Genomic DNA, 27549 nt, shown 5'->3' with positions numbered 1-27549 from the left:
CAGGAGGACTCCAGCCCAGGCACTCAGGCACCTTCTCCCACGTTCACACCTCTCTGCTGAGCTGCGGGGACAGGGCGCTCCTCGCGCGTGTTCATGAAGGGAGATGACCTCACACGCCCGGGCTCAGGTGCTTGGAGCGGCGTCCCGTGCGCCAGACGGCGCGGGTGCGATTCCCGGTCAGGGCAGGTGCAGGTTCCATCCCCCGTCCGGTGTGTACGTGAGGCAACCGATGGATGGATCTCCCATTGACGTTTCTCTCTCTCTTCCTCCCTCTCTGAAAAGAAAGCCAAGTCCTGAACGCAGAGCCGTGGGAGGTGCCGACGAGCACTAGTCATCGTTGTAAGTAATGCTCTCAGGCCTTCAGCAGGGTGTGCAGTCCGGGCCGGCCCTCTTGTTCACATCCGTAAACAAGACGAGGGGTTCTGCCCTCAGGGGGCTTCGTCAGCACTGTTACCACGTCATGACCGTCTCCACCAACATCCCTGTTACCTCATGGCCATCGCCATCACGATCATCTTCAAGACCGTCATCACCACTACAATCATCTCCACCACCATCACCATGACCATCATCACCACCACCATCTCCACCACCATCACCATGACCATCATCACCACCATCATCTCCACCACCATCACCATGATCATCATCACCACCACCATGATCCTCTTCCTCACCATCATCTCCACCACCATTATTGCCACCGTGATCATCTTCATCATCACCACCATCATCATCTCCACCACCATCATCACCACCATCACCATGATCATCATTGTCATCATCTCCATCATCGCCACCATCATCACCACGATAATCATCTTCATCACCATCCCCACCATCATTATCTCCACCACCATCATCACCATGATCATCTTCATCACCATCATCACCACCATCATGTTCATCACCATCACCACCACCATCAACCTCACTAGCATCATCTTCACCGTCAGAATCACCATCATCACGCTCATCACCATGATCATTATCCCTCATCACCTTGCAGGGTACCTGTGCTATTCACAAAGGGATCAGCCTTGTGATTCCATCTCTCCGGGGTTCCTCCAGCCCCAGAAACGTCACCCACGTCTGGTTTTTAATGTGATACTTTGGTTTCCTTTTCGGTTGGGAGCGTCTCACGCCCTCCGGTCCCAGGGCGGGTCACACGTCCCCCCGGAGCGGCCTCTCCTCCTCCTCTGGGGTGGTGGTGGTTGGGGCAGCTGTGCTGGGGGGCCAGGCGGCCTCTGCCAGTCTCTTCACAACCTCGCTCAGCTGCCCCAGGCCCTGGGCGGCCTCCACCAGCTGGGTCAGCCCCAGGCCCAGGGCGTGGCGCTCCCGCTGGTCCCGCTCCAGGGCCAGGGTCAGCCCCTGCAGCTGGCTGCCCACGTCCCTCACGGCGGCCACCAGCTCCAGCAGGGCAGGCGGCTCGCAAGCCATGACCCTGACCGGGGGCACCGGGGCCTCACAGGGGCCCAGGGGGCCTGGGCTCTGGCCGGGGACTGGCCCCGGGGTGAGGTTGTCAGGAGGAGGTTGATCTAAGGGGCGGGCCGTGGGGGGCAGGCGGAGGTCGGGGCTCACAGTGGGAGCAGAGGCTGCGTGTGGGGTCTGAGGAGGGGGAGGGGCTGGCCCGTGGCGCTGGCTTCTGGGTGGCTTCAAGTCCTCCGTGGATGGGGCGTCCATGCTTGGGGCGGGCGAGGGGCTGGAGGGGTTGGACTCTGAGTCTGGAGAGGGCTCTAGGCTCGATATGTGGGACGGGGAGGGATGAGGGGCCCCCATGAAGGTGGACTGGGGGTGCAGGCTGGGCTGGGCTGTTGGTGCTGGAGTGGGGGAGGGGAGTTCTGTTTGCAAGGAAGCTAAATGGGACTCAGTGGTGACCACAGGGGTTGAGGTAGGGCCAGGAGCCAAGGCGGGGTGAGTAGTGGTCGTAGGGTGAGGGGTCGTGGTGAGGTGGTGAGGGGTCGTGGTGGGGTGAGGGATTGTGATGGGATTAGGGGTTGATGTGGGGTGAGTGGTTGTGGTGGAGTGAGAGGTTGTGGAGGGGTGAGGGGTCGTGGGGGGGTGAGGGGTCGTGGTGGGGAAAGGGGCTGTGGCTGAGTGAGAAGCTGTGGCTGGGTGCGGGGTTGTGGTGGGGTGAGGGGTCGTGGTGGGGTGAGGGGTCGTGGTGGGTTGAGGGGTCGTGATGGGATGAGGGATCGTGATGGGGTGCGGGGTTGTGGTGGGGTGAGGGGTCGTGGTGGAGTGAGGGGTTGTGGTGGGGTGAGGGGTCGTGGTGGAGGGAGGGATGGTGCGGGGAGGGCTTGTGGAGTGGCCTGGGGATCCCGAAGGTTCTGGGACTGTGTTGGGGTACAGAGCTGTGTCAGATCCGGGGGTCAGCTCTGAGGTGGGGGAAAGGCCAGTCACAGCAGCTGGTGCAGAGGGGTCAGAGGTCAGTTCTTTGGGCAAGGTGGGCGGTGGGGTGGGAGAAGGCTCAGGGGTCAGCGCTGGACCCACGGCGGCCTCAAGGGTGGACCCAGGCCGGCCGGGGGTCACGGTGAGGTCAGCGCTCTCCCCGGAGGCGGGGTCTGGGCTGGGCGGCCGAGTGTCCGCGGGGGGCGAGGGCGCCTCCGTGGAGGGTGAAGCTGCGTGGGCGGTCACGGGGGGGCCCGGGGAAGGGGCGGGGGGCGCCGTCCTGGCCGCCGTGGGCCGCAGCCGGCGCTCGGGCCCCGGTTTCTTCCCAGGACCTGGAGGAGGAAAGATGGACAGCTGAGGTCAGTCTGCCCCGCCCACCCCACGGCCAGGGATGGGACGGCCAATCGGAAGGCGCAGAGCCTCGTGACGTCATCGGTCGCCGGCAGATTCGCCCCGCCCTATTGCTCCCTCTTCCCCCGCCCCGTCCCCGCCTCCGATGTCTCCAAGCGCCCCCTGGCGGCCTGCACTGCAGGAGGATGCTGGGATGATGTGCGGACAGGGTGGGGGGCAGGTGGGGGGTGGGGGTGAGAAGGTGGGTGGGGAAGTGGGGGAGATGGGAGGTGGAAGGGGGAATGGGGGGGGTGCGGGAATGGAGGGGTGGGAGGTGGGGAGGATGGGGTGGGGGATGGGATGCGGGAGGGGGCAGAAACGTGGGGGGATGCAGGATGGAGGTGGGTGAGAGGGGTGTGGAAGCCTGCGAGAAGAAGCGGAATTCGGAATCCGGGAGAGTTGGGGAATGTGGGGTGTGGAGGGTACGGGCAGGACGGAGGGGGCGGAGGGGGCGGAGGGGGCGGAGGGCAGGGGGATGGGGGAGGGTGTGAGAGGTGCCTTTAGGTGCAGAAGCAGGAGGGGTGGTGCAGGAGGTTCGGGGGGATCATCTCAGTAATCAAGGTACATGTGTTTGTGCCGAATTTAAAACAATCAAAATTAATGCGAAACATCCACGATATGTCAGCATTTCAACCCAAAACAAGACTCTCGGAGCGAGAGTAGGGGCACCCGGTGAGGTCAGTCAGATCCTGTCTTTATTTAAAATGTCGACATTTCGTTCACTGTGGCTTATTTTCCATTAATTTTGGATTTTGAAACTATGGTGTTAAGATTTTATGGATCCTGGTTACTGAGAGTTTGGGCGCCCCCTAAAGTTAGGACCCGAAGCAGCCTCATCCTCTCCCAGGCTGGGCAGGCCCGGCTCGCAAAGGGTGCTGGTTCCATTCCCGTCAGGGCACAGGCCAGGGCTTCAGGACTGACCCCTGTCCCGGGCGTGCAGGAGGCAGCGGATCGACCTTTCACTCTCACATCGATGTCTGTCTCTTCCTCTCTCTCCCTCTCCCTTCCTCTCTCTCTAAGAAGAATAAACTATTTGAAAAAGTTAACCCCCTTTTCCAGATGAGGGACAGCAGGCCAGGGAGGTAAGTAACCTGCCCAAAGTCTCACACACACACACACACACACACATACGCGCATACACACATACGCGCATACACATACACATATATACACATACACACATGCACACATACACACATACACATGCACACACACATATATATACACACATGCATGCATACACATACATATATATACACATACACATACACACACATATATATACACACAGAGATATATGCACACGCTCACATATACACACATACATATATACACATATACACACATATACATACACACACACACATGCACACATATACACACACACACACACAGAGTTTGCCCGCTGCAGGGAGAAGATTTGAACCCAGGTCCTTTGTACTCAGAGTCAAGGCCATTGAGCATTACTTTCTAGTGACGGGGCGTTCTGTGGTCCCATGCGGTGACTGAGCCCTTCAAATGTGCCTCGTTCCACTCAGGACCGCAATGTTCCCTTTTTCACACTTTTGATTCGGTTAAGTTTGGGTCACCACCTGTGCCGGAAGCGCCAGGGCAAGCGTGTCAAACTCGCGGCCAGCCAATGTAACGGCATGTCAGAAACGTTTCAGTAAGTTTCCTAACTTAATGCTCACAACATCCTGTCATACATAATATTAATAACGAACTACAACGTCCGCCAATGACCGATGACTGTCACCGCGTGGCATTCGTGTCCCTCACACGCCTTACACGCGGGCGCACCATCTCTCTCCACTAACACCAGCGGCGAATATTCCAGCAGCCGGTGGCCACGTCCTTAGTCTTGGACTGACGTGTGGGGTGTGCGCAACAGGAAATATTTCACTTTCAGAGAACAAGAGAAATAGGTTTACTTGTGTGACGCTTATGAACTTGTGCCGTTATTCAGTGTCTGGTGAGTTCATGTTCAAGAAAAAAATTAATGTTTATTAAGATGTTCTATTACTTTATGTTAACGATGACTCATTTATCTCAGCCCTTTGCATCCAGCACGTCTCTATCGACATAAACCCACGCTTCTATGGAAATGGAAGCTTAAACCTATTTCTGCGGCCCGTGGGAGCCTGTGAGTGTGACACACTTGCTCTGGGGGTCCCAGGCGTCCGCCCCCGTCTGCAGGGGGGAGGCGCAGTGGGTGGGGGCCTCCGGCCAGGCTGCCTGGGTGTGAACCCCCGCTCCTCGCCTCCCTGCTGGGGGCCGGTGGGCGCGCTCCCTAACGGCCTCGACTTCCTTTCTTCCCCACCGAGACACCAGGGATGAGCCTCGAACCTTCCCTGTGGAGCTGTCCTTAGGACTCGGGGAGACTGTGTGTACAGAGCGCTTAGCGCGATGCCTAGCACGTGATACGCCCTCTCACGATCACCGAGACTGCCAGAGGCCTCGACCTCAGTCTGCGCCTCAGTTTCTCTCACCTGTGAAATGGGCGTCATTACCGCACCTCCGTCACAGCGCTCATGAGGATGTGACGAGGATTAAAGGAGCAGAACATACCACGTACTCAGAATAGCGCCTGATCTGCAGCACACGGCTCAACACGTGGTCATCGCTTCTCATTACCTCCAGGGTCCCAGCTTACTGAGACACTGTCAGGGCTCAGGTGCCTGGAGTGATGCTGATTTTTAAAAAAATCCTCACCCGAGGACATGTTGTTATTGATTTGAGGGAGAGAGAAAAACATCCCTGTGAGAGGAACCTCAATCCCGTGCCTCCGGCACCTGCCGCAACCAGGGACAGCACCCGAGACCTGGGCGTGTGCCCTGACCGGGAATCGAACCCGAAACCTCTTTGGTGCGTAGGCTGAGCTCCGCCAGCCGAGCCGCCGCCAGGACCAGAGCGGTATTACTGATTTCTCGTTTTCCAGCCCGAGGTGCTGAGAGCTTCGCTGACCCTCCCCCTCTGTCCAATGTCACCAACAGCCCCCACAATGTCTCTTCCTGTTTTATTTTCTCCTCGTCATCCCGTCTCCATCCCCCTCACCTTCTCCCGTAGCTACCTCCACGAATGTACTTAACATATGTCCTTACACATATGTGTGTGTGTTTTCAAATATATCTTTTGATTGGTTTCAGAGAGGAAGGGAGAGGGAGAGAGAGAAAATCAATGATAAGGTCCTAACCGGTTTGGCTCAGTGGATAAGAGCATCGGCCTGCGGACTGAAGGGTCCCAGGTTCGATTCCGGTCAAGGGCATGGACCTTGGTTGCAGGCACATCCCCAGTGGGGGGTGTGCAGGAGGCAGCTGATCAATGTTTCTCTCTCATCCATGTTTCTTACTCTCTCCCTCTCCCTTCCTCTCTGAAAAATCAATAAAATTTTTTTAAAAATAATAAAATCAATGATAAGAATCATTGATCGGCTGCCTCCTGCACGCCCCCTACTGGGGATCCAGCCTGCAACCCGGGCATGTGCCCTGGCTGGGAATCGAATCATGGTTCATAGGTCGACGCTCAGCCACTGAGCCGCCTTTTTCTTATGCTTTGTCCGAGTGACCTGCACAGAATAGGTTAGGGTTTCTGAACCTGGGTCACTGGCATTTGGGGTGGGATGATGCTTCGCGGGGGGCTGCCCTGCGACTGGTGTGTGACACTATCCCTGCCCCGCCCATGAGGCTCCCAGTGGTGACAGACAATCCAAACCATCGTCAGAGAGTGTGCGTCGCCCCAGGTGAGGACCACTGGTGTAGGTGGTAGCCCCTTGTTTCGGGGTACACCTCTACCGGGTCTTTCTGGGGTAAGGCTGGGTCTCCATTGGGGAATTTGGGGTCCATCTCTCCACCCCACCACACTAGAGTCCTCGTCCCCTCGCCCCAGCCACGGGCCTCACCTGCGTCTCCGCGAACCCGTGGAGCTGGAGAGGGTTCACCGGGGCTCCTGGTGGTGCCGGTGGTAAGAGTGGGTGCAGGCGCGCCTGTGGTGGGGGTCCCCTTGGCCACGGCCCCTCCTGAAGGCGTGCCCCATGTCCAGGAATACTCAGAACTATCCTCGCCGCCTGGGGAGATATGGAGAGCTGGGTGTCCCCCCTGGATGGAGAGCTGGGTCCCCCCTGGATGGAGAGCTGGGTGTGCCCCTGGATGGAGAGCTGGGTGTCCCCCTGGATGGAGAGCTGGGTGTCCCCCGGGATGGAGAGCTGGGTGTCCCGCTCCCTTCCTCTCGCTCTAAAATAAAAATCAATGGAAAATATCCTGGGATGAGGATTAACCCAAAAATAAAGCAATAATAATACAAACAATAATAGTAACCAAGGGGGCCCCATGGAATCACACAAATCCTTAAAGCTGCAGTGACAGAGGAAGACGGGAAGACAGACGGGGGTCAGACAGAGGGAAGCCGCTGACAGAGGAAGGGCCGTGACCCTGGGCGTGCGGTGGCTCCTGGAAGCAAGAGGAGGCCAGGGAACCGTCTCCCCGCAGCCCCAGCGGGGATGCAGCCTGGGAGGCTCGGGCCTGTGACCCACAGAACCGCAGAATGAGCCCGGGGCGGGAGGGGGGGGGGGGCGCAGCTACAGACACGGCCGAGCTGAGTCTCGGGGAGAGGACAGCGTCCTGGGCCGGCCCGCTCCGGCCTCTGCTCCCCTGGCAGCGCCCTCCCTCCCGGGTCCTCCTGCAAACCCTGCATCTCAGCGTGAGGGTGAGGGTGCCCTGATCGCCCAGCCAAACCAGCACCCTGCCGGGACCGCAGCTGGTGCTGATTTACAGCAAATAACTAACAGCCAGCGCTTTGCGGTTTCCCACAATTTCACACACAGTTTGCTCACTGCCTAGGGGCCCGGGGTCCCCCCCGCCTCCCCCCACCTCCCCTCGCTAGCTGTAATCCTGGGGGAGCCACAGCTGAACCCCGTGAGGTGGAGTGCAGAGCTCACGTGTGTAATGACTTCAGTAATCCGGTAATCTTTCCCAGTCCAAGGAGCAAAGTGTGTGTGAAATCGTTTAAAATGGGTCTCAAGCCCGGCCGGCGTAGCTCAGTGGCTGCACGTGGACCTATGGACCAGGAGGTCACGGTTCGATTCACGGTCAGGGCACATGCCTAGATGGCAGGCTCAATCCCTGGTTGGCGGGGGGGGGGTGGGGGGGGGGGGGTGTGCAGGAGGCAGCTGATCAATGATTCTCTCTCATCACTGATGTTTTCATCTCTCCCTCTCCCTACCTTTCTGCAATCGATAAAAATCTATAATAATAAAAGCATAATATGCTAATTAGACTGGACGTCCTTCCGGACGACCTTCCAGACGAAGCTGGGGCTTTGAGGGAAGCCTGGGTCCCGGGTCCCAGGTGCCAGAGGGAAGCCAGTGCCAACAGCCAGGGGGGAAGGAAGGCCTACACTTGCACGAATTTCGTGCATCGGGCCTCTAGTATGTTTTTAAATATATTTTATTGATTTTTTACAGAGAGGAAGGGAGAGGGATAGAGAGTTAGAAACATCGATGAGAGAGAAACATCAATCAGCTGCCTCCTGCACACCCCCCACTGGGGATGTGCCCGCAACCAAGGTACATGCCCTTGACCGGAATCGAACCTGGGACCCTTCAGTCCTCAGGCCGACGCTCTATCCACTGAGCCACACCGGTTAGGGTGGACCTCTAGTATTTTTTAAAATTAACTGGATCCCAAGCATGGCGCCTGAGTTCAAGTTTACCCTCCTGAGCCTGGCTGAAACCTGGGCGTCCGGACAGGAGCTACGTCACCCCGTTGTGGGAACCTGCGTGCCCAGCAGCCAGCGAGCTCTCCTGGACTCCCCACGGGGACCCTGGAGCTGTTTGCTTCAGAAGCAGAAACGGAGGCCCAAAGAGGCGGAGTCCTGTTTTTCAAGGTCACCTTGCTAGTGAGGCTGGAATTCATGTCAGCTGTCCCTCCCACTCGCCACCCACAGCATCCCCGCCCCTCCCTCCCTCCAAGTCGCCCCATTCCTGAGCTCGCACGTGGGACTGTCCGGGGATGTCCCCGGCGCGGGGTGCAGCTCTGCACGATCTGCGCTCAGCACTGCCTTCTCCCTCCAGGAGGGACAGGGACTCCCGCCCGCCGGGACCGGCCTCCCGCACAGCTGCACGCCCAGCCCCTGCCGTCCCGCCGCGAGGGGGCGCTGTGGGGTAAGGAGGCAGGGCCCGGAGGCAGGGAACAAAGGACCTGGGATCCAGGCTGCACGGCACCCCGTAGCATCACCTCCAGGAACTGGGCAGGATAAACCCTCCTTCCCTCCCCGCACAAACGGCAGAGCCTCCAGGGCCTGCTCCTCTTCCCCTTTTCCCGGCACAGCCCCACCCCGACCCCCACAGCCACGCCGCAGGCCCGCAGCGCGCCGCGCCGGCTTTTATTGCCGCGGGCGCGGCCAGCCGGCCAATCAGAGGTGCAGCGCGCCGGTGACGTCACGAGATGCGAGGCCGATTGACGCTAGCTCCTCCCACCCCTCCATCCTCCGCCCCGCCCCTCTGGCTCCGGGCTGCAGTGTGCGCATGCGTGCTGGGCTGGTGGAAAAGGCGGGAAAGGAACGAGGGGCGTGGTCCCCCGGGAACCGGGGCAGAGGCCGCGGGGTGAGGAATGGGGGGTGTGCGAGGCGGGCGACCAGGGGCAAAAGGAGCTGGAGGCGGAGAGATGCGCAGCCGCAGAGATGTAGGAAGAGAGACCGGGAGCCGGGGGACCCTGCCGGCCAGGGCAGGGGTCAGGCTGGGGACAGACCCTCCAGGCAGGTGTCCCGCCACCTCTGAGCCACAGCCCCACCCCGACCAGAGCATGTGCTTGGAGAAGGGGTTTGAGGGAGCCAAGGTTGGGATGACCATGTGGGCACAGGGTGGCCCCCGGGCCCTGGAGTCCGGCTCTGGATGGAGGGCACAGGCTTGGGTATCCCAGCAGAACCCCAGAGGCCCCAGTATGTTACTGGGGGGACATGGGCTGGGGCTGGGCTCAGCCCGATCTGTTCTCAGAGATACACGGGGTCCCCTCTCGCAGGCTCTGGAGGAGAGCCAGAGGCGGGGGAAGGTTTTAGGGCCCCTGGAGCGGAGGGAGCATGCCGGGGCCAACTCATCAGGAGGTCTCCGTGGAAACCCTGTTGGGGGTGCATGGAGACCCCGCCCCCGCTGGGCACGCTCCTCACCTGGGCCCGGGAGGCGCCTCATCTCGGGGGAGGGGACCCCAGGGCTCCGGGTGCTGCCCCAGGAGACAGTGTGTCCAGGCGCCCCTGCGGCGGGCGTCCCCTGGGCCAGGTCCTCTTCGGAGGTGGGGTCCCAGGTCCAGGCGGGATAGTCCTCCTCGTCGGCGTGGCCTTGGGAGAGATCGGGAGCGGTCTGGCCCCGTCCTGCCTCGGAGGTCCCCGAGCAGAGTCTCCCGAGCGCCTCGGGCCCGCCCCCGCCCCAGTACCAGTGCAGGCCAGCACCACGTCCTCCTCGTGGCCGCAGTTGTGCTGCCCCCAGGCCCCCGCGGGGCAGTCGCTGAGCGAGGCCTCCGTCCCTTTGCAGCCCACGTCATCCAGCCAGATGGGCCCGGTGCCGGGGCCGTAGTGGGTCTTGCCCACGCGGGGCCGGACTCGTCCACAGCCCAGCTCCCCGCAGGCCACGGCGCTGTCCCGCAGGTCCCAGCCGTCGTCGCACACGGTGCCCCAGCGTCCGGCGTGCCACACCTCGAGCCGGCCGGCACACCGGTCAGGCCCATCGGCCAGCCGGACCCGGAAGGGGCCTGCAGTGGGAGGCCCCGGGTCAGGAGGGGTCACCTGGGGTCAGCCTCGCCCCTTCACGTGCCCTCCACTCACCTGACCCCGCGGGGGAGCCCCCGGTGGGGGAGGGGGCTGGGCCTCTGGATGGCTCTGCGGGGCCTTCTGCTGGGCTCTTGGCTGACGGCTCCACAGAGGGCGGAGGGACCCGCTTGGTGGTGGCCTCAGGGGCCACCTCTCCGGGATCCCGAGCGGTCGGCACTGTCACAGTCTTAGAGGTCCGCTCCCAGGAGGCTCGGGGGGTCGGCGTGGTGCTGGTGTGGGAGGTCAGCTTGTGGGGGGCCTCGGTGGCCAGGGCTGCGGTGATCCGGGAGGTCAGTTCTGGGGGACCCCGCGTGCCCGGGCCCCTGGAGTGTTTAGCGGTCGGCGTCCCGGGGGCCGGAGGGGTCGGCCGCCTTGGGTGCTTGGTCACCCACTTCTTGGTGCTCTTGGGCATCTTCCCGGGGGCCTTGGTGGTCTCCTCGGGGACACTGGGGCTCGGCCCTGCGGAGGGCTTGGTGGCCAGCTCCCCCGGGAGCCAGGCGTCCGGGTCTCTGCCCAGGCCGGGGAGCCAGCTCCAGCTGAAGGGGTCTGAGATGGAGTCCAGGCCGGGGGTCCCTGGAAGGAGGAAGGGAGACGGGAGAGTGGCTGATCTCGTCCGGCCATGCCCGCCCTTCCTCTCATCTCCCCTCCCCCGTCAGTCACCAGGCTCCCATTCGTTCATTCTTTTATTTTCATATTTTTAAATATATATACATATATATATATTATATATTTTATTGATTTTTTACAGAGAGGGAGGGAGAGGGAGAGAGAGCTAGAAACATCGATCAGCTGCCTCCTGCACACCCCCAACTGGGGATGTGCCCGCAACCAAGGTACATGCCCTTGACCGGAATCGAACTTGGGACCCCTCAGTCCTCAGCCGACGCTCTATCCACTGAGCCAAACCAGTCAGGGATAAAAATATATTTTTATTGATCTCAGAGAGGAAGGGAGAGGGAGAGCGTTTCCTCCCGCAGACCTTCCCTCTGGCTTCTCTCCCTGTCCCCGTGCCCCTACGTCCCCTCCCTCTCATCCTGGGGAGGACAAAGCTCCCTCTGTGTGGGAGACTTCCCTGACTCAAGGCTGCTGTGTGACCTTGGGCAAGTTCCTCAACCACTCTGTGCCTCAGTCTTCATCAGTAAACCGGACCTAGCGCCCGCCAACCTGGCCTTCCTGTGCGGTGTGAATGCAGCCACGTGTGGGCAAACACCCAGCCCAGGGCGTGGGCACAGCAGGACATGCCTGCGGATGCCAGTTCCTGCTCCCTCCTCCAGGAGGCCCTCCGGGAGCCGATGGATGCAGGGGCTCCTTACCAGTGCACGTGACGCCAACGTCCTCATTGTGGGCGCAGTTGTGCTTCCCCCAGGGAGCGGCAGGGCAATCGAAGAGGGACGCCTCGCTCCCCACACACCTCACGTCGTCCAGCCAGATGGGGCCGGAGCCCCAGCCGAAGCGGCCCGCCGAGGGGTCCGGCCGCCGAGGGCCCCCGCAGCCCAGCTCCCGGCAGACCACAGCGGAGTCCCGCGGGTCCCAGCTGTCGTCACACACGGTGCCCCAGCGCCCGGCATGCCACACCTCCAGCCGGCCTGAGCACCTGCTGGGCCCGGCCACCAGCCGCAGCTGGGGGGAGCCTGGGGTGGGGGAGACCCAGAGAATTAGGGTTGAGGAGGCCTCTACTGTCCGAGCCCTCCTTCCCCTGCCCTCCCTCCATGCTCCCTCCAGGCAGCAAGCGTTACGGAGCCTGGCTGTGCCATCGACACTGGCCCGGAGATCAAGGGCCAGGCGGAGCGTGGTTCCTGGGCAAGCTCAACATAGAATCGCCTGGTGATCCAGACAGCCCACTCCTAGGGACCCGCCCACCAGAGGAACGTGGTTTTCAAACAGACCCCGGAATGCAAAGGTCACAGCAGCTCTGTTCACTGAGCCAGAGGCTGGGAAAGTCCTAAAATTCCACCCTCGGGTAAATGGCACACAGAACCGGGCCCATCGGCACAATGGAATATTATGCAGCCAGGAAAAAGGAAGGAGCCCTGGCTGGTGTGGCTCAGCAGATAGAGCGTCGGCCTGTGGACTGAAGGGTCCCGGGTTCAATTCCTGTCAAGGGCACATGCCGGGTTTGTGGGCTGATCCCCAGTAGGGGGCGTGCAGGAGGCAGCCGTTCCATGATTCTCTCATCATTGATGTTTCTTTATCTCTCTAAAAATCAATAAAGTTAATAATAATAATAATGCCTAGATTTCCAAACACAGCCATGGCTGACCCAGTCCTCCCAGGACCTGTGAGCAGGGGGCGGTCTTCAGAAAGCATCGTGCATTTCAAGGCCCGGCCGCAGGGCCTTAACGTGGCGAGGCCTCCTCGCACCAGGCCTGGCGCCTGCCTCTCTTCCCCTCCTGCTGAGACAGCCTCTGAGCAGAGGGAAGGCACTGCGGCCCCTGGGGGCGGGGGTGGGGTGGGGAAGCAAACAGGAACTAAGACCCTGTTTTGGGGAGCAGGACTGACTCACCAGCTTCCGGCCCAGGCTCCCAAGGGGCCGTGGGGGAGGCCAGCGGCGGGGAGATGTCTGCGGTCCTCGAGGCGGAGTGTGCCGTGGGGGGCGGGGGCCTGGACGAGTCGTTCCTGGACTTGGAGTTGTTGCTGCCCCCAGCGGAGGAGGCCGTGGGAGGGACGTAGGCGAGAGGCATCCCTGGGGGGGTGGGGGCGGGGCAGAGTCACCACCGCCCCACGCTGCCCGCGCCCCGCCCCCTCCGCCGCAGACCCCGCCCCCTCCACCACAGGCCCCGCCCCTCCACCACAGGCCCCATCCCCTATGCAACAGGCCCCGCCCCCATTGCAACAGGCCCCGCCTCTCCACCACCTGCCCCGTCCCCTATGCAACAGGCCCCGCCTCTCCATCACATGGCCCCTCCCCACACAGGGCCCCGCCCCTCCGCCTCTCCACCACATGACCCGCCTTCCGTCAGGCCCCGCCCCTTCGCCACAGGGCCCCGCCCTCCGTCAGGCCCCGCCCCTTCGCCACAGGGCCCCGCCCTCACCGAAGGCCCCGCCCCTCCTCCACGGGCCACCCAGGGAGATGAGGTTTCACCGGTGGGATGGGGCAGACAGGAAGTGTGAACCCAGGCAGTGGGGGCGGGGGTACCGAGGGAAACACAGCCCCCCACGTGGTGCCCTCCACGCGCCGGGAGCCCCTCACCGTCGCACACGGCCCCCGCGTCCTCGCGGTGGTGACAGTCGTGCTGGCCCCAGGGCCTGGCCGCGCAGAACCGCAGCGCCGTCTCGTTCCCCCGGCACCGCAGGTCGTCCAGGAGGATGGGCCCGGCGCCCTCCCCGAAGAAGGCGCCCCCGGGGGCGGCCAGCGCGCCCCCGCAGCCCAGCTCCCGGCAGGCCACCGCCGCGTCGCGCAGGTCCCAGGCGTCGTCGCACACGGAGCCCCAGCGCCCGCCGTGCCACACCTCCAGGCGGCCCGCGCACCCGTGGGGGCCGTCGGCCAGGCGCAGCCGCGGGGCGGGGCCTGGACGCGGGAGGGAGAACAGACGAACCGTGAGGCTTCCGCCCCATGAGGCTGGACGTGCGGAAAGGGCTCCCCCGAGCCGGGAGGTGCCTCCTGAGAGCCCACCCTCGCCCCTGCCTGCCCAGGGGGGGCGCGGGAGGCTGGCCCGGCTCCCACCCCCTGCCTCCTGGGAGGCACCCGCCCCCCACACACACCGCTGGGGACCATCCCTGTCGGAGGGCGCATCCTGGGCGCCGTCCAGCACATCTGCCCAGCAGCCCCGGCGGCGCCCAGGTGCCGTGAGGCCAGAGGCCTGCAGACCTGGCTCGCGGCCCGGGGCTGGCGCGGGGGGATCGTGCTCCCCGCTCCCCCTTCTCCCTGAGAACTAACTGCTGGTCCAGACAGTGACCTCTGGTTCTAGGGAGCATTTATGTTGGGGTCAGAGCTGGACGCCACTGGGGGGCGCAGTGCATCCCTACCTGCCAGTATGGGGGGGGGGTCACCCCCACTCAGGGCTCCAGGGCAGAGAACGCCTGCCTGCCCGCCGCCCCTCCCTGCCGCGTCTGAGCACTGGAGGTGTTCAGGCACCTGTGGCTCCCTTCTCCCCGACAGCATGGCGGAAGCCTCGACTCCCCTCCCCGGGAGGGGGCCCCGCTCTGGCCCCCGTGCTTCCCACCCTGGGCAGGTGGAGGGACCTCTCATCCGCCAGCCCCCGGCCCTGTGCGCCCCGCCCCGTCCGGCTGGCCTCGGTCCCCGCCATCCCCCCCCCCCATGCGTCAGAGCGGGGAGACACCGCAGACCTGGCTGAGGGGGGCTGAGGGGGCGGGGGGGGGACCCGGGCTCCCGGCGGAGGACGCACCTGTGCAGACCAGCCCCGCGTCCTCGCTGTGGTCACAGTTGCTCCGGCCCCAGGGGCTCCGGGGACAGTCCCGCAGGGCCTGCTCTCCGCCTCCGCAGCCCACGTCGTCCATCCACACGGGCCCTGAGCCGGGGCCGAATCTGGCGCCCCCGGGGGCGGCCAGCGCCCCCCCGCAGCCCAGCTCCCGGCACGCCACCGCCGCGTCCCGCAGGTCCCAGCCGTCGTCGCACACGGTCCCCCAGCGCCCGCCGTGCCACACCTCCAGGCGGCCGGCGCACCCGTGGGGGCCCGCGGCCAGGCGCAGCCGCTCTGGGGGGCAGACGGGGGCCAGCTGAGGCAGCCGGAGGGTGCTGGCCTGAGCCCCCTGCCGGCCAGGCCCCAGGGGAGAGCGGGAATCTGAGTGGGGGGTGGGGCGGGGGTGCTGGGAGCAGACACCTGGGGGCCTGGTCGGTCAGGAAGGGACCGGGCCTGCCTCCGAGTCCCGCGGGCCACAGGATTTTGTTGGTTTGCTTTTAGCAGTTTTTAAATTGGATTTTAGAGAAAGAGGAAGGGAGAGGGAGAGGGAGAGACAGCAACATGGACTGGCTGCTCCTGCACCCGCCCCCCCGCAGCCCAGTCATGTGCCCTGACCGGGGATCAAACTGGCAGCCCCTGGGGTCCCGGGATGATGCCCGCCCTGGGTCCCACCGGCCGGTGAGCGGGGGGACACCTGCCCCCCATTGGGGCCTGGGGGGGCTCACCCTGGCGGGGGCCTCCAGCCGTCAGCAGTGGGGCCCTGGTGGGCTTGGCCTGCTTGGGCGGCCGGGGGCTCTTCTTCCGGGGGCTGCTCTGGGGGGTCCCAGCCGGGCGGGGCGCTGGGAGGGAGACAGCAGGGAGGGCGGTCAGAAGCCACTCACCCCTCCTGCCTGGGGCTGTGAGGGGACCTCCGGGGCTGGGGAGGCCGGGGCTCTGTCTGTCTGTCCCAGGGCTGTCCGGGAAGGCCCCTCCCCTGGCTGAGCAGAAGCTTGGGGGGGGGGGCGGGCAGGCGGCTCACCATGCGTCACGGGGGGCTCCTCAGAGCTGGGGCCCAGCTCCCCGGGCAGCCCCGGCCAGGGGTCCCCGACCAGGATCGAAGGGGGACCATCCGTGTCCCTGGAGTTAGCCACACGCTGACCTGCGAAGAGCCATGGTCTGTGGGGTCTGGCCCCAGAGAGGCCAGGGGCCCTGGGGCCCTGGGGCCCTGGAGGGAGGGAGAGCCCCGGCCCCTGGAGTGACGGGGCCAAGACTCGGGGTCCTCACCTGCGCAGACGGCCCCCGCGTCCTCCTCGTGGGAGCAGACGTGAGCCTTCCAGCCCCGGTGGGGGCACAGGCCCAGCTGCCCCTCGCCGCCCCGGCAGGCCAGCTCGCTCAGCCACACGGGCCCGGCGCCCTCCCCGAAGAAGGCGCCCGCGGGGGCAGCCAGCGCGGCCCCGCAGCCCAGCTCCCGGCAGGCCACCGCCGCGTCCCGCAGGTCCCAGCCGTCGTCGCACACGGTCCCCCAGCGCCCGCCGTGCCACACCTCCAGGCGGCCCGCGCACCCGTGGGGCCCATCGGCCAGGCGCAGCCGCTCTGGGGGGCGGAGGAGAGGCTGTGACCTCCGGGGGCCGGGGGTGGGGGGGGCTGTCCTCAGGGTGGGGCTGCACTGGGGACCCCATCCTGGGGCCAGGAGAGCAGGGTGAGACCCTGGTCCCTGCTGTAAGCGGGTGACGGGTGCCTGGGCAGTTCTGGGGGGAAGGGGCCTGAGGTCACAGCCGGACGGGGGGGACAGGGTCCCGGGGGGAGGGCAAGGCCGGGAATGGGTGGGCTTGGAGCTGGGCAAGGCCAGGAGGGACTGGGGGGGGGAGGGCGGGAGCCACTTACCAACTGCCTGGATCCCCATCAGAGCCGCTGGGAGGGAGGGTGAGGGGGTGACACAGTGAGGGGCAGGCCCAGGGTGCTCTCTCAGCACAGGGAGCTGGCCACACACACGCACACACACACACACACATGCACACGCACACACACACATGCACACGCACAGGCACATGCACACACCTCTGAACCAACCTCCCGCAAGGACTCTGGGCCAAGGCGGGGCCCAGACGCCTCAGGACCAGGCCAAAGGTCGAATGGTGGGTAAACCCCACAAGGGTGAGGGCTGCTGGGGGCGTGATGGGGGCCAGGCAGGTCCCTGGGGCTCCGCAGGCGGTGGGGCTGGGGGCGCAGAAGGCTGGGCCCCGGGGGGCCAGGCGGGAGGCACATGTCCTGCATCCCCAGCACCAGAGATGGGCCCCGGAAGTCTGAGTCCCTCCAGTGATGAGCTCAGGGGTCAGAGGGCGGGGCCCAGGCCCCCGAGGCCCCGAGGAGAAGGGGTCACTCACCCAGCAGGCAGGCCAAGACCCTCATGTCTGCAGAGCCCGGGGCAGGGATGGGGCGCGAGGGGGTGGGAGCAGCGAGGGGAGGGCAGCGGCCACGGGAGGACGGGACGGGGACGACGGAGACGCGCCCGCCCAGGCGCCCTGGACCCGGGAGGAGCAGGCAGGAGCCGGATGCTTTGCCAGGAGCAAGAGAGGCTGCCGGGGAGGCAGCAGGGGACAGGCGGGGGCGGGGAGGGGGCTGGCCGCGGCCGCGGCCTGGGGAGGAGGGGGGCTGCGGGGCGGGAGGGCGGGTGTCTGTCCAGCTGCAAACACCCACACAGACGCCAGCTCCCTGGCGGGCGGGCGCATAGACGCTCAGGGGACGGACGGAAGGACGGGGCGCACGTGGAGGCCGCGTGGGCAGGGCGCCCACCCATCTGCCTGCTCTCCTCTCCGGCCAGGGGAGCGTGGGGGGCCCTGGCGGAGGGGCCGGAGGCTGGGTTCACAGGGGCTGCTGGGCTTGGGAGTCACGGTTCAGCAGCAAGAGGGCTCCCAGCCAGACAGCAGGAAGGACTTCCTGGGCCGGGAGCGGGGACTGAGAAACCCTCTCCACTCCGCCGGCTGGAGTTGGGTGCAGGGCCCCATCTCTGGGGAAGCGGTGGGACCTCTATGCCCCACCCCCTTCCAGGGAAGCAGGGTGGTGGGTGGCAGACAGACGAAGGGAGGTCGAGGCGGCGGCTGCACTCACACCCGCGGCAGGCGGCGGGAGGCGGAAAACTTGGGTAATGGGGAGCGTGAGTCAGCCGGCTGGCGAGGAGCGGGCTCTGTGAGCTCATCACCTCCCCGGCTCCCAGGCCGGCACCCCCGCCGACAATTAATGTCAACTCAGAGGAGGGAGGAGCCAGACAGAGGGCCCGGAGACGGCCTGGAAAAGGCATCAGAGAGGGGGCAGCTTCAGGCTTTATTAACAACCGGCGTAAAAAACCAGATGGGGCTTCGGCCCTCGCTCCCACCTTCCCCAGGGGGGGGGGGGGTGCGGGCGCTGGGCTGCGCTGCGTCCGCTGCCTCCTCCTCGCAGCCTCTCCAGGAGACGGCTCCCCGGCAAGGCAAGTCTCCGCTCAGCGCCTGACTCCAGACTCACCCCCCTTCAAGCACAGGCATCAAACCCCACCCCATTTGCAGGGGCCTCGGCCCTAGGTGGGGGGCCCCTGTTCCGAGTCCTAAATCTTGGGGGTCAAACTTGTTCAGCTTCCTCTCCTCCAGCTGAGTCAGTCGCTCCCAGGCCGGGGGCTGGGGAGGTGCAGACCTTGCAGTGAGAGACAGGCGGGAGGGTTCTCCGCGCAGACGGAGGCAGGAGGCGGGGCAGGCCGCCCTCTCAGTTCACACACCACACATGGGCCTCCGCAGGCCTGAGCTCCTGGGCCCTGGGTGGGCTGGGGATTCGCACAGGGAGGATGTGGAAGTGCCCGCGCACAGTAGGTGGTCACGCACATAGTGGGTGGTCAGGCTGGAGTCACAGGTCCTTGCTGAACTCCCTCACCAGTGTGTAGCCCATGCAGCCCCAGCTCCCTGCTGCCTGGTAGCCACAGCCCTCCAGCATCCCGGCCACGCCCCAGGCCGCCACAGCCACGGGGACCACGAGGCGGGCCCGGGGCTCCCCCACGCCCCCTGCCCAGGCACGTGCCCGGGACTCTGCAAAGGCCAGCAGCCGCCTGCCCACACCTTGGCGGCGGTGCCAGCGGGAGACGGAGAGGCGGGTGACCCGGGCCCCGTCCCCGGTGTGGGAGCCCGGAGCCAGGGCCAGGACCCCGCACACATCCCCTGAGCCGCGCACTGCCACCCAGGGCCCCCCGAGGCCGCCCGGCGGAGGCAGCGAGCCCCACCGGGCCCGCAGGCCCAGCTTCAGGGCCACCACGGCCAGGAGCACAGGCAGCAGGAGGGCCAGAGCGAAGGAGGCCAGGACGAAGCGCAGGCCGCTGCTGGCCGCCGCCAGGAGCAGCAGGGTGGGCGGCCGCGTCAGGGCGTGCAGGGCCACTCGGTTCTCCGTGTCCTTCACACCAGCCTGTGGGTGGGAGGGGTAGTCAGAGCCAGGCGCCTGGCCTTCCATTACACCAGGGCCCCTGTGGGCACTGGGGACTAGGGGAGGGGGGGGCCCTGGCCAGGAGGGGCCTGGGGGGGTCCCAAAGGGGAAGGGAAGGCATGGGGGGGGCCCTGTGGCAGAGGGACGGGCAGAGGAGCCCACGCACAGTAGGTGGTCGTGCACACAGTAGGACCACCTGCTCTAGGCACCCGCCAGCACCACACCTCACACACTGGGCTTGGCGTGAGTGAGCGAGGGGATGAGCTGGGAGCTCCGGGGACATCCACTTCCGGGGAGGGACAAGCAGGAGGCACCAGGGAAGGCCGAGGCCACAGAACGGGACAACTGGACGGGGGACTGTCCGGCCAGAAACCGCCATGCTCTGGACGCGGGAGAGGAGCGGGGAGCACAGGGCTGAGGCCCGGGCCACTGCTCTGAAGAGTGTGGGGTGGGAGGCGGAGTCCCCAGAGCCCGGGTGTTAAAGCCTTCGGACCCGGAGGGACGGGAGGCGCGCGCCTCTCCAGGCTGGGCCCGGCCGGCCCTCACCTTCAGCATCTCCAGCACCAGGGCCTTCTCGTCCTCCCTCATCTCCCGCACCGACAGGTGGCTGGGGGCCATGGCAGCCCGCGGCCGGGAGCAGGCGCGCACCTGCTGAGAACAAGGTCAGCATCAGGAAGGCCGTCTGGTCCCCAAGCGCCCCGAAGAGGGCGCTGAGAACGCCCGGGGGACCCCCAAGTGAGGTCTGAGGCAGGACAGGTGCCCCCTCCACCCAGCGACCGTCCTAAGGTCTCCCGGGATCCTGCACCCCCACCCAGGGGCCGTGGAGTTCAGCGATCTACCCCCAAATGCCACCCCACGTGGACGCCAGCACGGGGCTCCCTCCTGGGCTGCGGGGCTGCCCTGCGGGGGGTCAGCGAACCCCCGCCCGCTGCCCGAGCAAGGACCGCGCTCCCCACGCCCCACGCCCCTCCCACAGTCGCCGCAGGACAAGGACCTGCACACACCCCCGCGAGTCGCTCTGATCCTAAGGTGTCGGGGTGCAGGGTCGAGAAGGGGGTCGCTGGCGGAAGTGACGTCAGGCTCACGCACTTTGGGGCGGAGCGGTACCTACAAGGCCTTAGCAACTGTTGCCAAGCTCCCCGGCACGTGTGAGCTGCGGACGGGCTAAGGCCGGGCGCAGAGCCTCCCGGGATGGGGTCGGGGAGACGGAGCGATGGAGAAAGGGGACCCGTAGGACGAAGGGGGCGGACACCGGCGGGGAGCGGTACTTACCGGCCGGGGAGGGGGCTCGCACGCTCGCTCCCGGGTTGCTAAGCAACCTGAGCGTGGTGTAGGGGCGCTGATGGGAGTGGATGGATGCTCATTGGTCACCGGGGACGGGCTGCGTCACCCTCCGGAGCTCACTGGCTCCCGAACTCGCCCACCCGTGCTCAGTGCCCTTTGGGACAAACATCCTCCACCCACCGCTCAGACGAGGGGAGGTGTGGGTGACGGGCAGGTGGACCAGGATTCTAGAGTCCACCCTCCCCCTTCCAGTGACACTGCATCCTTTTAAGGGTAAACGGAGCTCGCAAGGCACCTGCGAGCCGGCGTGCAGGAGTAAGCCTCCAGGCTCCCAGGCGGTGGCCATGGCCATGACATCCCCCCCCCCCCCCCCCCCCGCCCCATAAAACAAAGCGCAGCGAGGAGACTGGTCTTTATTAGCAAGCCCCGCCGGCTCTCCGGCCCGGCCCAGCCCAGGCAGTGTGACGGGGTGTGTGTGAGGCGGGAAGAGGGACCAGCGGTTCCGCTTAAAATGTGTGCACCAGCTGGACCGCGGGCAGGGTCTGGACAATCTGGATGGAGGGCAGGCCCTGCGCGGCCATGCCCCCCGGCGCGGCTCCGGAGGGGACCACCTGTACCATCTGGGAGGCGGGGGCCGCGGGGATGCCGGCGGGGGCCGAGGCTGCGCTGGGCGGCGGGGCCAGCAGCTGCAGCGTGGCGGCCCCGCCCCCCACGCCGCCGTTCTCCAGCAGCTCCGTGGCCGGGGCGCTGCGGATGATGAGCAGTTTCTGTCCGGGAGGCCCGGGAGCGGGCGGCTCGGCCAGCCCCGAGGGCAGGGTCTCCACCTCCTGCACACACAGCTGGGTCTGCTCCCCGTCCGCCCCGCTCAGCACCAGGACGCTCTGCAGGCCCTCGTCCGTCTGAAGCGTCTCAAAGAGCACGTCCTGCACCACACCCGCGGCGGCCTCGCCCTCACCCGGCTCCCCGGGCCCAGGGCCCGCCAGCAGGTCCTCGGCGGCCCCGCTCTGGACCACCAGCAGGTTGGGGGCCTCCGTGGTCACGGCTCCGCCGCTGGGATTAGACAGCTGGCCCGCCACAGGCTGGAGCTGCACCGTGGTCACCTCCTGCGCCGGCTGGAGCTGCACGGTGGTCACTTCCGGGGCCGGCTGGAGCTGGACGGTGGTCACTTCCGGGGCCGGCTGGAGCTGGACGGTGGTCACTTCCGGGGCTGGCCGCAGGGGCTGGAGCTGGACCCCACTCACTTCCGGCGGCCCTCCCTCCCCACCGCCCACATTCTGCAGGAGGATGAGGCTCTGCCCTGCCCCGTTAGCCCCCACGTTGCCCCCTCCTTGCACCCCCAGCCCCCCAGGGCCGGGCAGCCAGACTACCCCAGGCCCCTGCCCGGCCTTCCCCACTGCCCGCAGGCCCTGCCGTGCCTGGCCACCCCCAGCCCCCGTACTGGAGGAGGGCAACAGAATGAGCTTGGGGGGCGGGGGCGGGGGCGGGGGCGTGGGGGGCTGCACACTGCTGGGGATGAGCTGCAGGCCCTGGGCGGTCTGCACCAGGAGGAACGTCTGGGAGTTGGGGGCTGCTGGGCCCAGGGGCGGGGCCTGGCCCGGGCCCCCCGCCACCTCTAGGGAGAGTGTGGCCTGGAGGTGGGGGAGCACGTGCACATCCTGGGTGGCCGGTGGGGCTGGAGCAGCAGCCAGAGGGGCGGGGGCTGGGGGGCCGGCGGCGGGGGCGGCGGGGGCGGGCGGGGCATGCGTCCTCAGGTGCCGCTGCAGGTAGGCGGCCATGACGAAGCTGCGGCTGCAGACGGGGCAGGAGAAGGGGCGCTCGGCCGAGTGGGTGCGCTGGTGCAGCAGCAGGTTGGAGGAGTGCGTGAAGGTCTTGGGGCACAGCGGGCAGCGGAAGGGCCGCTCGCCCGTGTGCACGCGCTGGTGCTGCCGCAGGTTGGAGGTCTGCGCGAAGCTCTTGCCGCACACGCCGCAGGAGTGCGGCCGCTCGCCCGTGTGCACGTGGCGGTGGCGCCGCAGGCACGAGGTGTTGCGGAAGGCCTTGCCGCACTCCCCGCACGCGTAGGGCCGCTCGCCGGTGTGCAGCCGCAGGTGGTACTGGTAGTGCGAGGACCACTTGAAGGTGAGGCCGCACTGGCCGCAGGTGAAGGCGCGCAGGCCTGTGTGCACGCGCTGGTGGATGGCCAGCAGCGAGGAGCGCTTGAAGGCCTTGCCGCACTCGCCGCACTGGTAGGGCCGCTCGCCCGTGTGGTCCCGGAGGTGGTAGCGCAGCCCCGAGGAGCCCTTGAAGGCCTTGCCGCACTCGGCACACTTGTAGGGCCGCTCGGTGGAGGCGGGCGCGGGCGCCGGGGCGGGTGGCTGCGGGGCGGGCGTGGCAGGGGCCAGCGGCTCCTGCGGGCAGGTGACCTCGGCGGCCTCGGCCTGTGGGGGCGGGCGCCCCGCCGCCGCCTCCTCCACGTGGCACTGCTGGTGCGCCAGGAGGCTGGCCAGCTGCGGGAAGGCGCCGTCGCAGCTGCCGCAGCGGAAGGCTTGGCCGCCCGCCGCCCCGTGGCTGTGCTGGTGGCGGGAGAGCCCGGCCACCGTCCGGAAGGACTTCCCACAGGGCAGGCAGGCGAAGCTGGGGGTGGCGGCGGCAGGAGGGGGCTGCGGTTGCGGGGCTGCCGCCGGTGGGGCCGCCTTGGGCGTCTCTGGGGGTGCGTCCGGGGGCGCGGGCGCCGCCTCGGGCCCCGGGCAGGGCTGGTGCTCCAGCAGCAGGTCCTCGCTGCCGAAGCCCAGCTCGCAGCCGTCGCAGCGGTACACCAGCTCCACCGTGGTCTCGGCCGCGGCCAGGAAGAGCTCGGGCACCACGGGCGGCGGCGGCGCGGGCGGCGGGGGCGCGGGCGGGCTGGGGGCGTGCAGGGGCGGCTGCAGGTAGGTGTCCGGGAAGACCTTGGCCGGCGGGGGCGCGGGGGCGGGCGCCGCGGCGGGGGCGGCCCCGTGGGTGCGCTGGTGCAGCTGCAGGTTGGAGGAGTGCGTGAAGGTCTTGGGGCACAGCGGGCAGCGGAAGGGCCGCTCGCCCGTGTGCACGCGCTGGTGCTGCCGCAGGTTGGTGCTCTGCGTGAAGCTCTTGCCGCACACGCCGCAGGTGTAGGGCCGCTCGCCCGTGTGCACGTGGCGGTGGCGCCGCAGGCTGGACGAGTTCTTGAAGGCCTTGGGGCAGTCGGGGCACGGGTAGGGCCGCTCGCCCGTGTGCTGGCGCAGGTGGTACTGGTAGTGCGAGGACCACTTGAAGGCCTGGCCGCACTGGCCGCAGGTGAAGGCGCGCAGGCCCGTGTGCACGCTGCGGTGGATCTGCAGCAGCGACGAGCGCTTGAAGGCCTTGGGGCAGTCGGGGCACTGGTAGGGCCGCTCGCCCGTGTGGCCCCGCTGGTGGTAGAGCAGGGCCGACGAGCCCTTGAAGGCCTTGGGGCAGTCGGGGCACTTGTAGGGCCGCTCGCCCGTGTGCGTGCGCTGGTGGTGCAGGAGCCGCGAGGACCAGCGGAAGGACTTGCCGCATTCCCCGCACTCGTACTGGGCGGCCGCGGCCGGGGCGGCGGGGCCCGGCTTCTCCCCGGCGCCCTCGGCGGTGGAGGCCGGCGCCATGTCAGCGTGGGAGCCGACCATCACACCTGGGGGGGGATTCGGGGTCAGGGGAGGGTGGTGCCCTCCACCCACCCGCAGGGTCATCGCCACTCCGACCTGTGCTGCCCGCAGAGGCAGGCACCGCCCTTGGGCTCAGGGCCCCACCTCCGCGTCTGCCCCAGGATGCAAGACTTCCGGTGCTAAACTTCCGGCAAATTGGGACCAGGGGGTCCCCGGCCTCAGGTCAGGGGGCTGGGCCATCTCCGGGGGCTGGGCCTGGCCTGCAGGGCTGTGCTCAGTGTCCTGAAAGGCCAGGGTCTCCCCAGCACCCTGGCTTCACACCCTTGGTCCCTCTCCCGGAGAGGACTCCTGCCTCCCCCCTCCGCCCCGCCCCCCCTCACACTGCAGGGCCCCCAACACCTTTGCTGCAGCCGAAGCCCCGGCGAGCTCCGCCCTCTCCACCACCGCCCACCCGCCCAGCACACGCCCCGGTGGTCCCGGCCAGAAATTCCCTGCACCCACAGCCCTCCCGTCCACTGACTGAGGCTCTGTGCCTCCGCCCCACCCGGGCCTCCCTGCCCCTTCCCCAGCATAAGGGCTGCGGGTGCCGGGACACTGCGGGGCTGCGGGCTCCCTTGCAATCACGCCCTTGGGTTGCTGGGCTCCTCCCCACCCGGCCCATTAGCTCCCGGCTGACACCTGCACGTTCCCCTCCGGCTCTCCCCAGGGAGCCCTGCCAGTGACCTGGGCATTGGGAAAAGGAAAGCGATCAGAGACGTTCCCACGCTCCAACCACGGCACCGAGGGTTCCATGGGGCAACGGAGACCCCCTTCCCCAGGGCCCTGGCCCGGGCGGCGTGGGCCAGGCCTGGAGACCGTTCCGGTTGTGAGGTTGTTGACAGGAGGGGCAGGCGCTCCCAACAGCTGGGGCTGGGGGGGCGGCCCGGGATGCTGCATGCACCCTAGGGCGCCCGGGCCAGGGCCAGGGCCCCGCGGCAGAGTGGCGCCGGCCAGCGCCAGTGGGCTGAGGCTGGGAAGCCCGCACTGTCTGCTCCCCACCGCTCGCCTCTGGGCCCACCGGCCCCAAATCCCCACCTATGCAACGTTCCTCACGGCCTGGACCCTCCATCAGGGTCACCACAAGCTGTCTCTCCCCTTTTTCAAAAAGAGATATTTGTACTGATTTCAGAGAGGAAGGGAGAGGGAGAGAAGGATAGAAACAACAAGGATGAGAGAGAATTATCGATCGGCTGCCTCCTGCACGCCGCCCCCCCAAGTCTGAAGCCCAGGCATGTGCCCTGACCTGGAATCCAACCGTGACCTCCTGGTTTGTAGGTTGATGCTCAAGCGCTGAGCCAAACTGGCCGGGCTGTCTCATCTTTTAAAACCTGCACCCTTGCCCCTTGCCCAGCTTGTGTGGCTCAAAGGTTGAGCGTCGACCTATGAACCAGGAGGTCACAGTTCGATTCCGGGTCGGGGCACATACCCGGGGTTGCAGGCTCAATGGCCACTGGGGGGGCGTCCAGGAGGCAGGTGATCGGTGATTCTCTCTCATCATTGATGTTCCTAACTCTCCCTCCCTCTCTGAAATCAATACAAATATGTTTGGTTTTGTTATTTAAAAAACCTTCAGCCCTGGCCAGTGTGGCTCAGTGGATAGAGCCTCGGCCTGAGGACTGAAGGGTCCCCAGGTTCTATTCCAGCCAAGGGCACATGCTGGGTTTCAGGCTCGACAACCCCCCCCCCCCCCCCAGTGGAGGGCGTGCAGGAGGCAGTGAATCAATGATTCTCATTGTTGATGTTTCTCTCTCTCCCTCTCCCTTCCTCTCTGAAATCAATAAAAATATATTTTTTTAAAAATAAAGTGTAAGTGCGTCCTTTTAAAGAGACAGTTCTCCCAGGACGCTGCCCCTGCGGTTCAGAAGGCCCAGCATGCCTCAAAGGACAGGCATCCTGCTCTGGAAGGGCCGAGACCCAGCTTATCCAATAAAGAGCGCCCCTTGCAAAGGGCCGGACCACGCCCTTCCATCAGGCCCGACTTCCCCTTTAAGAGGGTGCTCCTACTGCACCCCAATCTCCATCTTTGTTGAGCTAAACTAGGGGCTGCTTTGAAGCCATCTGGATGCACAAGCTTTTTCTGTAAATGTCTGCGCCACTGTCACCGGCCTTTGATAATCCTTTCTTGGGGGGGGGGGGGGGTGAAAGCAGAATGCTAAGGATCTGCCCCGCCCCTTTTAAAACCAGCCTCTTGCCCTTTAAGAGGGCGGAGCCGGCCCTGCCGATAAAAGTCGGAGGTGAAGTAGCGCCCTTCCCTTTAAAGCATCCCTTCCGGTTTCACGCTCGCCGCTTCCCCAACGTCTCCGCCCTCCGGTCCCTCCCCCCACCCCACCCCTCCGGTCTCTCACCTGCGGTCCGGACCCGGGGAACGAGCGGAGACCCAGAGACCTCCCGCGGGGGCCGACGGGAAGGCGGAGCCCCGGCGGCGGCGGTGCAGGAGTGGGGGCCGGGGAGGGGGGCGGGGGCGCGCGCCCTCCCAACGGCCCCCGGCGCGAGGCACCCAACCTTTATCAGCGGCCGCTCGCGCACACAAACCCCGACGTCGCCGTTGGTGCGTCACGACGCCACGTGCACCGAAGCCTCATCCTCGCCCCTCCCATTGGCTTCTGGCCTTGGCGGCGCTTCCCGGGCTTCCAGAGCGCGAGGAATCCTGGGAGTTGTAGTTCCTCTCTGACCCCGACCCACGGGTCTTGGGCAGTGGTCGTGGGGGTCAGCCCCAGGCCGGGGAAAGCAGGGTCTGGACGCAGGATCAGACGCCCCCCTTTATCAGTATTTTTTGTTTTCTTTTTTGTTTGTTTTTTGTTTTTCCCTTTATCAGTATTGATCCCTTCTTGTCTGTGACAGACCCTCCTCCGCGGTGTGGCTCGGGCAAGCCTCGCCCACCAGGGGTGTGGTCACTCGTGGCCTGGTCGCCACGCCCAGGCCCTGGGGCTCCCTTTCCCGGACCGGAGACAAGCGCGGGGATTGCCGCCCGCGGAGGTCACGCGAGTTCAAGGTCCCGGCCTCCTGCTGCGGACATGGGTGCGGTGGTGCAGGAACCCGCGCCCTGCAGAGTCCGAGTCCCAGCCTTCTCCCTGCTTTCCACGCTCAGCCCCGCCGGCCTCGGCTTCCAGCCACTCGGACTGACTTTTCTGCGGGTCATGAGACTTTCTGCGGGTCATGCCACAGGGTGTCTCGGCCAGGACAATAGTGACGTTTGGGCTTGATCGGTGCTGAGGGGCGTCCTGTGCGTGGTAAGCTGGTCAGCAGCATCCCTG

At 66.0% G+C, this 27549-nt stretch overlaps 3 protein-coding genes across 3 annotated transcripts; all 3 read right to left on the bottom strand.

Annotated features, from left to right (window-relative positions):
* Positions 1-1046: 1046 nt before the first annotated feature.
* On the bottom strand, positions 1047-17384 carry SSC5D (scavenger receptor cysteine rich family member with 5 domains). The gene is made up of 14 exons (XM_054710636.1): positions 17300-17384; positions 16800-16826; positions 16200-16508; positions 15955-16074; positions 15662-15775; positions 14922-15230; positions 13766-14083; positions 13079-13258; positions 11889-12206; positions 10591-11148; positions 10203-10517; positions 9940-10107; positions 6680-6844; positions 1047-2723 (listed from the first exon to the last, which is right to left on the bottom strand). The coding sequence occupies exons 1-14, from the start codon at positions 17322-17324 to the stop codon at positions 1165-1167; spliced, it is 4485 nt and encodes a 1494-aa protein (XP_054566611.1). The 5' UTR covers positions 17325-17384; the 3' UTR covers positions 1047-1164.
* Positions 17385-18235: 851 nt separating this feature from the next.
* Positions 18236-26694, bottom strand: NAT14 (N-acetyltransferase 14 (putative)). Its single transcript, XM_028138400.2, has 3 exons — positions 26641-26694; positions 19902-20003; positions 18236-19337 (listed from the first exon to the last, which is right to left on the bottom strand). Exons 2-3 carry the CDS (start codon positions 19971-19973, stop codon positions 18789-18791), a joined length of 621 nt encoding a protein of 206 aa, XP_027994201.2. The 5' UTR covers positions 19974-20003; positions 26641-26694; the 3' UTR covers positions 18236-18788.
* Positions 21048-26703, bottom strand: ZNF628 (zinc finger protein 628). Its single transcript, XM_054710635.1, has 2 exons — positions 26641-26703; positions 21048-24282 (listed from the first exon to the last, which is right to left on the bottom strand). The coding sequence occupies exon 2, from the start codon at positions 24275-24277 to the stop codon at positions 21146-21148; it is 3132 nt and encodes a 1043-aa protein (XP_054566610.1). The 5' UTR covers positions 24278-24282; positions 26641-26703; the 3' UTR covers positions 21048-21145.
* Between the last annotated feature and the right edge of the window lie 846 nt (positions 26704-27549).

The sequence above is a fragment of the Eptesicus fuscus genome, chromosome 21 (assembly GCF_027574615.1).
Source record: "Eptesicus fuscus isolate TK198812 chromosome 21, DD_ASM_mEF_20220401, whole genome shotgun sequence".
NCBI lineage: Eukaryota > Metazoa > Chordata > Mammalia > Chiroptera > Vespertilionidae > Eptesicus > Eptesicus fuscus.
The sequence above is the reverse complement of the archived record's forward strand: the minus strand, read 5'-3'. Positions and strand labels throughout refer to the sequence as shown.